This window comes from Liolophura sinensis, chromosome 6 (genome assembly GCF_032854445.1).
Source record: "Liolophura sinensis isolate JHLJ2023 chromosome 6, CUHK_Ljap_v2, whole genome shotgun sequence".
Taxonomy (NCBI): Eukaryota; Metazoa; Mollusca; class Polyplacophora; order Chitonida; family Chitonidae; genus Liolophura; species Liolophura sinensis.
This window is the reverse complement of record NC_088300.1, coordinates 64,938,445-64,950,192: the sequence shown is the minus strand read 5'-3', so window position 1 is coordinate 64,950,192 and position 11,748 is coordinate 64,938,445. Positions and strand designations below refer to the sequence as shown.

Genomic DNA, 11,748 nt, shown 5'->3' with positions numbered 1-11,748 from the left:
CTCATGGGTTAACGTCTTACTTAACCATTTTCCATCTTACAACGACGAGGAACCCTTTGAGCGTGTGATGCAATATACCACCATTAATGCAGGGCGGATTTCCACCCCTCTTTTATCTGGTGCTGCTCACCGAGACGACTTGCCATAGGCAAGCAAGCCCTCTCACCTGACCTATTATACTTAAACATGTCGACCAGTCGCTGCCACTATCCTCTTAATGCTGAGCCCCACGAGAGGAAGCTGCAACAACCTCTTTTAAAGTCTTAGGTACACCATGTGTAGTAAATATAATATCAAAATGCATATGTGTACATCATCAAGGCATGTTTGTCAAGCCCATGAAATTCCATGAAGACACCGTAAAAACTGATAATAGCTGATCCAAACATAAAACCTTACTCTGAGGCTACATATACACCTGTGAAGTACATGTAAACACAGCGAGTCCAAAACATGGTAGTTTTTACCAAAACAGAAAAATCAAGTATAATGTCATCATCTTCAAAGCATGTTTATCAAGCCCATGAAGTTTTATGAATATATCGTGAAAACTTTGACAACAGCCGTCCCAAACAAAAGAAAAAGCATATTTCGTAACGGCGCGCTGAAAATTACTCTAACTGAGTAAATCCCAAATCCTGTTCATCATTCACCAAGTTTCATAAAGATAATGTGAAAACTGTTGGAATATCTAACCTAGACATAAAATCTTACCCTAGCCAACAAAACTGAATAGTACTGGCTGAGATAAAATGGCAAAGTAAAAACCTGATAATATGAATAAAAATACATATATACCTAATTATTTAAAATTGTTTATTTCCGAAAGTCTTGAAAGCATGCCCATCGTTTCAGCAAGATGGTGTAAAAACTGTCGCAACAGCTGACCCAAACAAAAGCCTTACCCTGACCTAATATGGTACTGGCTTGGATAAAATGGCCAAAACTTGATTATTTGTATAAAAATGCAAACATCCCTAATGCATTATCAAAATGAGCAACTGTCCAAATCATTTTCAACAGTCCCATCAAGCTTTCATAAAACTGTGAGACTAGCAGACGCAAACATTTAACCTTACTGAACTGACACAAACAAAAAAGCATGCTCGGACACCGACACTGACACCAACACCGACACCACTTTTTCCCTACACTCACAATACCTCACCTTACTTCGTAACGGTGAGCCAAAAACTGTATTTCCTGTTGAAGCGTGGGATAGGAACTGCATAAACATTACGCATCACCGCTATTCATTCTATATAAACAGTTGGAAACAAAGCATAACTAAGATACTTTAAAGGAGAAGAAAAATTAAATATCAGTAAAATACCATTGAAAAGAGTATGTATCTCCTCGCATGTGCATGCCATAAAAAATTCTAATATATACCTCAAGTTGATAAATTATAAATAAAGTCCGCGCCAAAATCTGCTATGGGCGGCTCCATTTTGCCTAAGATCTAGTCCTGAAGTCTTCTGTGTTAGGAGGAGAATTGTCGTCTGAAACCGCCGATGTGCCGTTCGTACATTTCCGGTAGGACTCTTCTTCCCAGAAGGTAGCGAACAGTATAGTTCGTTTTCAGTTTGACGGTCGGGAAACCGGAATGGTAGAGGTAGGTTCCGAATTTACACGAACAACCCGCAGTTTTAACGGCGCTCAATGGTTGAGAGACAACACATGCCCAGCATAAATGACAGGGTGTTAAGGATGGAGGACGCGATGGACTTAGCGATTTATGCCAGCTTTGCCGTTTTCAGGCTTTATGTGTGTGGTGAGGAAAAATCGCAAAATTATGCAACAGGCACCACCTGATGGTGCTCTTTTCAGCCTATAGTGTCATGTTTTAAAGTTTTCTTCTCCTTTAATATTTTTTCTTGCTTTATAGCAGGATATTATATATGTGTGTGTGTGTGTTTATGTGTGTTTATACCTTTGAATATTTTAACATATTTTTGTGGACCGGGTATATCGTATATATTTGACGAACTAGATATTACACATGTTTATATATACTTTTATATATACTGATAAATGCAGACTGCTTCGGTGGGCAATAATGGTTAGAGTGCCCGTCTCGAAGTGGGGAGAGCAAAGACTTCAAAAAATGGAACTTAATTGTTGCTGCCTCGCTTCGCGCACAACGCTGAGAGGTTAGGGCAAGGAAACAGGACTGGTTGGCCTGGTGACTGTGTGGAGTGTCTTGCCTGATGTCTTCTGCATGATGCTTCAGTGGCGGCACTACTTGGCGGCACTTAGTGGCATGGCAGCATGGAAAATAGAAGATACAGTATACGTACACACACTTAATGACTCCTCGTCTTCATATGAGTAAAACATTGTTAAGTACGACGTACATAAACCACATACATTCATTCATGCATTCTTTTTTATTTATTATAAACTTCCGACTAGTTATATATATATATATATATATATATATATATATATATATATATATTTTTTTTTTTTTACTTATATATACTTTTAAGAGATTGTGATTTTATCAATAAAATTGGTCTTTATGAATTTGACTTTGGATGTTGTTTTATATACCGTTGCCGAGCTGAATTATGACTTGGGTATTTCGCTTAATATTTTCAATCCTATTGTTGGACAAACTGGGAATTTTCAAGATTTTCCTGCATGCTCCCATCCTTCTTGTGGTATTGGTGGCAAGATGTTCGCTGGTGACTGCTTTCCTACCACCAATATGGCGTATGTCGCATCAATAAAAATGTTTGACTGCATCTCTTGGCCTGATTCCGTCCTAATATTGTACGTTATGCACTTTGTTAATTAATTATTTGATGATTTATGTTAAACGTTGTTTATGGTATTGATCTTGCGATAATTGGCCTGGAACTCCCACGTTGGCCTAGTAACTCAATGTCTGTTTCTATGCCCAGACACTGACGACTTCGTTAAATACTTGCCAAAAATACGCCTGGGCAGTAGGCCCAACATGGAGGAAACCCGAGTGCTCAGAGTGAATCATGAACCGATCTTCCCCAATCCTGTAAAAAGTGAGTGACAAGAATTAAAGTTCTGCGTTACTGAAACACTGGTAGGGGTACCTATCTCAAATCAGTAAATTGACGAATGATTTTAATATTTCAAACTATGTATCGCAATTATTAACTATCATAAATACTCTTGTTAGTCTTATTATTACCCGCCGCCTGCATAGGGAATTTGTTTCATCCAAATCATTAAAGGTCCAGATGACTGACGTGCAAGATCACGCATGAGTTAAAAATCTTGTTATCAAGTTTCCGAGTAAACTGTCATTTCAGATTCATGAAACTTGGTGTATCTGTACACTAAGGTTGCTAGCTGGATTGTGACATTTGACGAAAATTGGTCTGACGGTCAAGTTCATGCAGAATTAAGTTAAAACGTTTGGGGAAAAATTATTTATTTATTTTTTTTGTATCTTTTCACTCAGATGATATTCAGGAATATGTTATATGTTTTGTTTTATTTCATATATGTAATCATATTGGCCTGTGGAATATATTTCATGTCATAAGTTAAAGGTCAAGTTCACTGAAAGGATATTTCGTTTCCGAAAACACCGTAATTTAAAATGTCATGAAACTTGGTACATATATCGCATTTAGAGTAATGTTGTGAAAATTGGTCAGAAGGCCATGGTAATGTAGAAGCTGAAACTTCTTTAGAAAAGAGGGCTCTGTTGAAATTTCCTGAGCTTTCTATATTTCCATGCAGATATCGCGTAGTGCATTTCTTTATTTCATATATGAGACATAGACTTGAGGAATTTGTTTTATGGACGTCATGTTGAGGTTGAGGGTCAAGGTCATCGAACGGTCACTAAAAATTTTGTCACCAAGTCTCTCAGTCAACCATATGCTTTGTTTCAGATTTCATAAAAACTTGGAATGTATCATCACTACACTAGGGTTGCTAGCTGAATGCCGTTTGACAAACATTGTTCCGAAGGTCAAGGTCATGCAGAAGTTGAAACATGCAATATACATCACGCTATATACAGTTATAAAGCGTTCGTCCATTAAACATATCTGGACGGCACAGAATGATAAAAAGGGTGATTTTATTCACTACCGACACATACATTTTTATATTGCATTGTCAAGTCGGCAAACAAGAATTTAAAATGACCTTCTGGGTTTGGGCCCTGATGAACTAGTAAAGAGTCGAAACAGATCACAAGAAAAGGTTTCAGATTCGGTCTGTCGACTAGCTTAGTCACAGGAAATGTCAAGGGGAGGCTATCCTGGTATACGTTAGGTGGTGCGCTAAGCGCGGCAACTGTATTGAGCGTAGGAGCTCAGTTGATGTGGTCTGGGTAGGAAGTAACTGGACAAATGTGAACGCTGCGAGAGTGTAGGTGATGTGGCTCTATTTCACGATTGTCTGTTTTCTCTTTTCGTTGTAAATGCCGATTGATCAGCTGAAGACATCGTCTGTAACCTCGGATAATGCAATCTTGTACAAATTTAATCACTCACAAACGCACGAATAGGCAGTCAGTAAGTATAAATCCAATATGGAGGCATATTATGTCAGTCTGCAGTTGATGCACCAAGTTCACATGCCGGCACGAGTTGCTGACGGTATATGCATGCACAAGAGAGTGACAATTATATTGGTAACAGAAGGCACCATAGGTAGTCCTAGAACATTATAGTACAGGAAACGTCATCTGTAATAATTAATATAATGTAATTTTTTTTTATTTCTGTATTTCACAATGTTTATATACCCGTAAACCAAAACATTGAATTAAATGTGCCGGCGAAACATAGATAAACAAGGTAGGTGGATGTTATATTTTTTTATAATTATTTCTCAAATTCCTGGGTTCGTTGTTGGCTGACCAGGTAAGTGTGACAGTTAAAGAATAATAGACTGCAACCCCAATAGCTTCTTGATTTGCGTAAAACTGTTTGCATCTTGTTCTTTTTATTTCAAAACATAACTAATGGTACCTTCCTGAGATGTGGGTCAGCCACCAACAAGGACATAAATGTTGTCTTTACATGTCCTTACTTAAGTTTATTGAGGGCACCAGAAAACCCCTTGACCCAACTCCATCTGCGAAATGGTTAAACATCACCTCAGGATTTACTTGTGTTCCAAATATGATAGGGTGAATTTGTTCATCTGACCATTGCACTATTCATGTAATATTTGTATACATTAACAAATCAAATAAACAAAATAAAATCATAAATTGGTAGAAAAATATATTGGTGATAAAATGAGTGAAATAGTGCGAATCTGTGGTGACGTCATCATTTTTGCATCAATTAAACGTGGCTGAAAAGTGATAAAGTAATAAATTGCTAGGGTTAGTTTAATACAAGGTACATGTTGTATTACTGCCTTTCAGTTCCCCAAATTGCCCAGTTGTATGTGCAACTACTAACAAATACTGTGTATCCAACGTTTTTAAAGCTTTTACAGTTTGTTTATCAGTGCAATGGCCCAGAGTAAGTATATGCTTAAGTTGTTGAGCCATCATTAAAAATAGGTTCATTGCATTGAACCTGACTGACCCTCCAAAAAAAGATCTCTGCTCTCTGCAAGTTTTTATTTGATAGATTTCCTTTTCTTAATTTTAATTTGAAACTTGAAAACAAATTTTTTCCATCAACCAGAGTAATAAAAACAAATACTTTCTGATGTAATTTACCTTTTCTGACAGGTTAGGGTTGTACCCAGCAAAGATTTTTTTATGGCAAAGAAAACACTAATGTGAAGTATATGTCACATTAAAAACCATTAAACACTGTCCACAAAATAAGTTGGATTTATTTTTTTAGAATTTTTTCAACCGAGTAGAATATATTTAAAACTTAGGATTCTGTGGAAGCCTTTTCTGACCAAATTGGGACCAGTGATGTCACATAAATCTTTTCCCACTGAGACTGTTAGATTTCATAATTCTAAATGCATATACATAGGTCTATAAATGTATTCACAGAATGGACATACAAAAGAACTATTTCAAGCAAAAAGTATGGATGTGATGTCACTGATACCTTCTGGGTCACCACAGACCACTATGGAATCTGATGCTTTACAAGCATTTTGCTTTGGTGGTCAAAAATTCAAGCAGAAAAATATTGGATCTGTTTTCAAGGACACGGTTTAATGGTCTTTCACCTTTGTTGATGACAATGAGCTTTGTTGGGTTTGGTTTCAGTTTGGTGGGTAAGTTTTAAACTGGAATGGTGTTAAAATGTTAAAATGTAGAGTGTGGTAGCAGATAGTGCACATAGTACAACTCCCTTAACGCACGATTATAGTACAGTTACATATATAATGTTCTTCATAACTTGGTACCACCGCGCTACTTGCAACAGTTTTAATGTAACTTAAAGGGACACAGAATCGTTTCTGATTGACACGAGTTAGAGATTTGGCAAGTCCAGTCTGTACTCTGACTAAGCTGAATTTTAGGTATGGCAGATTTATTCATGTGTTAGCGTTGATTCTGTGTCCATTTAAGGTGCAAAGATTTCAGTTGGATCACCTGCTTGGATTATATGATAATCTTAGTTTCCCAAGCACTGAAAAGTGTAATTCAACTCATGACATCACACGTGTGTCAGTTTTTCTGACAGTGAACTGTGTATATGCACGTGTCAAGACTTAAGGTTAAAATGGCAGCCTCAGTATTAAAACAAAATCATTCTTTTCCAGAAAGGATTTACTTATCGATTGATTTGACTATGCCGGGGGTCTAAGAAAGAAATTCGAAAGGATGATGTTCTTGTTTGTTATTAAATAAAAGACATAGTTGTAACGATCACTCCACCTCCAACACTAGGTGCTACGATTACATGTATGTTTGTTCCAGCCTTTGTGCCCGTCAAAGAATTTTTAAGATTTTTGCCTAAAGAAATGCTAATAGAAAAAAAAGTTTATTTAATTATATATAATTTATTTATTTTTATTAATAGAAAGTGTATTTATTAATGTTTCAGGAAGACTGTCTTTAATGTTATGGGATAGACCATGGATGACCATTCCATGTGGAGTGTAGAGATCAGCCTGAATCAACATGGCTCAGGATCAAAGATGGCTGCCATACTCCAGGAGTCCCTCTACCAACAGATGGAAGCACAGTCTGACATGTGTGACGTCACACTCATCATTGGTGGCGTTGTAAGCTGCTGTTACTCTATTAAAACTGTGTAAAAATGCAACTTTCAGAGCCTTGGTGTTTAAAGTTAAGTCTGTCATATGAGGCAAGATTCAGCATTAACTCTCATGTCAAATTGGAGGTATTTATACCAGCAATACAAAGTTGCTGATATTATAGTTGGGCAGCATGAAAAATTGGTAGATGCCAGGTCCTTATACTGTGACTGGGCAACTGTAGTCACCTAGCTGCGTGCAAGTACATGCAACTCTAAGGTTTAGTGCCAAATGATAACTGTGGTGTTACACTTTTTGCCAAAGAACTTTTTTTTTTAAAAGGAATCTGCCAGATGTACCTTGTAGTGGACTTGTCTGCTTACGTTTCAGGAGAAGAAAGCTCACTGGTGTGTGTTAGCCATATGTCCTTACTTCCAGTCTGTGTACAAAAGTGACATGAAGGAAAAACTAGCAGGTACTAAACTATTATATCCAGAAATTTCTTCCTGATGCAGATATTTTTTTAATTTTTTTTTCTTCTGTGCCATTTTTGTTGTAACTATTCAAATCTATGTGTACTTCTATATATATATACATGTATATATATATATATATATATATTTTTGTTTGTTTTTGTTACTACTTAAGTGTGGTTATTTTGCATTCGGGGTAATGTTTTGTGGATATTTACATTACATTTAATGGTAGAATAGGTAGAAACACTTTCATTATTTAAAAGCTTACTACTGAACAGTTTTAATTGGTGATGAAAACCTTCTCTCTTTTTTGTTTTCTGTTATTTCAGGAAAGATAACACTGGATTTTGGAGATCCTGCTGCTATACGATCAGCAATACGCTTTTTGTACACTGGCAGAGTTGAAATTACAGATTCCAACATTAAGGAGCTTCTACAGGCAGCAGACTACTTGCAGATTGAGTCACTGAAGGAGCAGTGTAGTAAGTATTTGCACTTCGGACCAGTCACGGTGAAGAACTGCGTAGGCCTCTGTCTGTTGGGAACCATGTACAATCTGGAGTACCTCTTCACTAGAGCCTTGAAATTCCTGAACAGTCACCTGTTTGAGGTGTTGGAAGAGGATGAAGTCTTGACGTTGACGTCAGAGTCTTTGATGGATTTTCTCACTAATGACAGTTTGAGCTACGTACCGGTGGAAAAATTCTTTTACTTTTTGGTCAGGTGGTTGGAGTGCGACCCAAAGCAAAGAGATCAGTACTTTCCAGATCTGTTCTGTCAGCTCAACCTGGCACGGGTCACAGAGGAATTCCTCAGTAACGACATTGAGAAAAACAGTTACGTTTTGAAGAGTGAGAAGTGTCTGGCTCACATTTCAGACCACAAAGACAAGCTCCTAGCCGGAGTGAAGACTCAGGAGACCGTGGAGAAAGATGTGATTATAGTCACAGGAGGCTTAAGGAAGGACTCCATTTACGGCACCGATGTCGTGGATGCTGTCTATGCCTACATTCCTGTGGAGAATCGCTGGGTTCAGTTGCCTCCCCTACCAAGGCGCGTGTCCAAACCGTTAGTAGCTTCAGATGGCAGCCATGCACTGTATGTGGTGGACAGTGGCTCAAGGTTTGACAGTAAACAGCTGTTTTTTAAGTTCCAGCCAGACACAATGGAATGGTTTGAAATGCGCGTGAGTCTTCCCCCTCAACTGATCGACCCATGTCTTGAACAGATTGCCTGTGCTAGTGGGAAAGTTATCGTGATGGTCAGCAGTTATACAATGGATGCTGGTGTGAGACGGTGGTGCTGCCATCTGGTGGAGTTGGATGAAACCAAAAAAGAGCTAGAGATCAAGTGTCGTTTATTCAACAGAGGTATGACATCTCAATTCAGACTGACAACCACTGCAGGAAGGTACGTTTGTGTGTGTGCCTGGAAGCTCAAGGACAAAGTTGGACGCAATCCGTCGGGACGCCATCTTGCAAAGTTTGTGTGCTATGATGCAGAACTAGGTATCCTATTTGACAGGTCAAAAGGAGCTTTCTTTCAGCCTGTTATGTATGCCATGAAGAATGAGGTAGTGATCGCAAAACCAGGGAAGTGCAATGCAAGATCTTTCAACACCAACTCCAGGAAGTGGCGACAGCGGCGGGAGTTTGGCCTCCCACTGATGGCTGAAGAACCGGAACGGACAGACTTTTGTTATTGTTATCACAAAGGTCACCTGTACATATTTGGAGGTAAAAGTCAGGTGTCCAAGGTGCCTATCAACTCAGCAGTGAGGTATAACATCGAGAAGAAGGATTGTGAGATGATAGCAGCTATGCCCATAGCCGTGATGAATGCTGGCTGTTGCATCATGACCTTGCCCACTGACATGCTTCGCTGTCACCTGGAATGCCCTCACTGCGAGATCAAGGGCCGAAGGCAGATGGCCCAGTACCACCGTGACTATTCTGACTACAGTGATGACGATGAGGATGAAGATGACTTTTATGATTATGACTATGACGACGAGATTTATGAAGAGTGGGACGATGTCAACTTTGACAACTCCTCTATCGATGATAACTTCGGTCCTCCACTGTATCTGTATTAAGCTGTATTACCACCACATGCAGTGAAGTCGTATCAGTTGCAAATCGTGTTTTGCAATACACCCTAAGCTTTCAATGCTGCCGGCACGGTGCTCTTGTTGTCTTTTCTGCCACTGTTTTAATCACTGTACATAGCTGAACAGATGGATGCAAGGACTAATGATTTTGAGTCTTTAAGTGCCATTTTTCATGCTATCATGTCCAGAGGTATTCTAACAGTAATTCAATATTCCATGATGTATCAGCTAATTCTATCATGATAGGATAATGGATAGACTGATTGTTAAGATTTATTCATCATACTCGTTTCCTTTTTCTTGGCAAAGATTTTATTGCTTTTAAGTTTTTTTATTTTCTATGTCATGTTCGTCGATTAAACGGTTACATTTTGTTTTGATCAAAAATAACTTTGTGCAGTATGCTCCAGGTGAGAAAATTTCGTTATTGAAGTGAAAGAATACAAAAAAATTTAAGTCCGCATTACATGAAAGACAACTGAACATTATATCCACAACTAACCTCACTTTTTGAGGGGATGGTTTTTGACTGAATAAAACGTGTTGTAAATGTTTGGATTTGGGATAGGCTTCTTGGATCACTTTAGGCATCATGACACTGCAAACCCAAAGGACTGAAAGGAAGGTCTGCCCGCAACATGCTGATGGTCTTGAGTCACGCCCCCACCCCCGCCTGGACTGCCACCATAATGCTGGCCATTGTCGTATAATTGAAATATTCTTGAGGTCGACATAAAAAACCAATCAAATAAATAAATTATTCAGTCAAAAAAAAAAAAAAAGAGAAGAACTAAGAAAAATGGAATAATGGTCATTCCACTGTTGCTTCATTTTTGGTATTCTTTTGTTTTTAAGCGCAAATGTATATATTTTAAAGGAAAAGTGGATGGAAAGTCATCAACATTTAATAAAATGTAATAACATCAACTATAAAAACCAATTTACTTTGCCCATTTTCTAAGTCCTCTCTTGTATCAGTAGAGATTTTAAGTTAAGTGACTTACGGTAACAGCCATTGAAATTTCAACAGCCAGGATGGTTAATATCGTCTTTGTGTTGACCTTAGAGTTGCTCTCGGATTGTAGCATTAATGTGACTTTACCTCGAACATAATTAGGCCAGTATCAGATCGATATTGCCATTGTTTATTTGCATAGCTGTCAACATAGGATATTATTGGAAGTAGAAGATTTTGTATATTATTTACAGACTGTTTTTGTCCGGGAGATCCGGTCTTGAAGTCACACCAAAGACTTTAACAATGGCGCTCACCACTGAGAGGTGAGAACAAGTAAACAGGACTGGTTGGCCTGGTGTTAAGGCAGGATAACTCAGTGGTGTAACCCACTGGGTTCTGTCACTGAGTATGGTGGGCTGTATCACTAAGTTATCTTCCCCTAAGGACAACATCCAGATGGCGCTATGCCTATTTTGGTAATGGGCCATAACTGACTATTGTTTCACATTCGATCCGACTGTGGCTTTAAGTTTGAAAATTTATACTACACCTCGTATCCTTGACCATTGGGCTATAAAGAGATACCTGCCTGGGTATATACAGGCCAGTCGTTTTTTTCCTCGCATTAACCAGACTACTGTCAAACAAAAAAGGCATGGAATACTAATCTAATAGACAAATTTAATTGTAGAAGGTATATGTACTTGGAGAGCGCACAGATACAACACAACGAAATATACAAACTCCTCCACTACAGACCAGGGGGCAATACTCTGCATTTGTATTATATCTCGATGGTGGGGAATAAAATTGGTGAGTAGAGATTACAGTGCGATTGATTGGTGCTTAGCCAGATTTTTAGTCCTGTCCAAACCAGTCAATGACTTCTGCAGTTAACTTGGTAAAGGGCTTACCGACAAATATGACAAATAAACGTTGGAACATGACCTTTCCAGAGATAATATATGTGCATGACAAGTCTTGGAGCTTTCACAATGAAACTTCTCCACATATGTAGGTTGGTAAAATACTGAAAAGCGGTTGTGTTTAGTATTGAACGAATTAGTATT

At 38.3% G+C, this 11,748-nt stretch overlaps 1 protein-coding gene across 3 annotated transcripts; it reads left to right on the top strand.

Moving 5' to 3' along the window:
* Nucleotides 1–4,318: 4,318 nt before the first annotated feature.
* LOC135467970 (kelch-like protein 11) lies at nucleotides 4,319–10,496 on the top strand. Of its 3 annotated transcripts, none has more exons than XM_064745932.1 (4): nucleotides 4,319–4,371; nucleotides 6,981–7,161; nucleotides 7,525–7,609; nucleotides 7,940–10,496. In XM_064745932.1, exons 2-4 carry the CDS (start codon nucleotides 7,012–7,014, stop codon nucleotides 9,703–9,705), a joined length of 2,001 nt encoding a protein of 666 aa, XP_064602002.1. In that variant the 5' UTR covers nucleotides 4,319–4,371; nucleotides 6,981–7,011; the 3' UTR covers nucleotides 9,706–10,496. The 3 variants fall into 3 exon arrangements, with proteins under 3 accessions (XP_064602002.1, XP_064602005.1, XP_064602004.1); XM_064745935.1 differs by having other exon boundaries at nucleotides 4,324–4,375; XM_064745934.1 differs by having other exon boundaries at nucleotides 4,344–4,517.
* The last annotated feature ends 1,252 nt before the right edge of the window (nucleotides 10,497–11,748 follow it).

Bases quoted from the DNA above. Each gene is read 5' to 3' on its own strand.
- LOC135467970 (XM_064745932.1), top strand. From the start codon at position 7,012: ATGGATGACCATTCCATGTGGAGTGTAGAGATCAGCCTGAATCAACAT. The intron at 7,162-7,524 runs GTAAGCTGCTGT...CTTACGTTTCAG, and splicing joins CACTCATCATTGGTGGCGTT to GAGAAGAAAGCTCACTGGTG. The intron at 7,610-7,939 runs GTACTAAACTAT...CTGTTATTTCAG, and splicing joins CATGAAGGAAAAACTAGCAG to GAAAGATAACACTGGATTTT.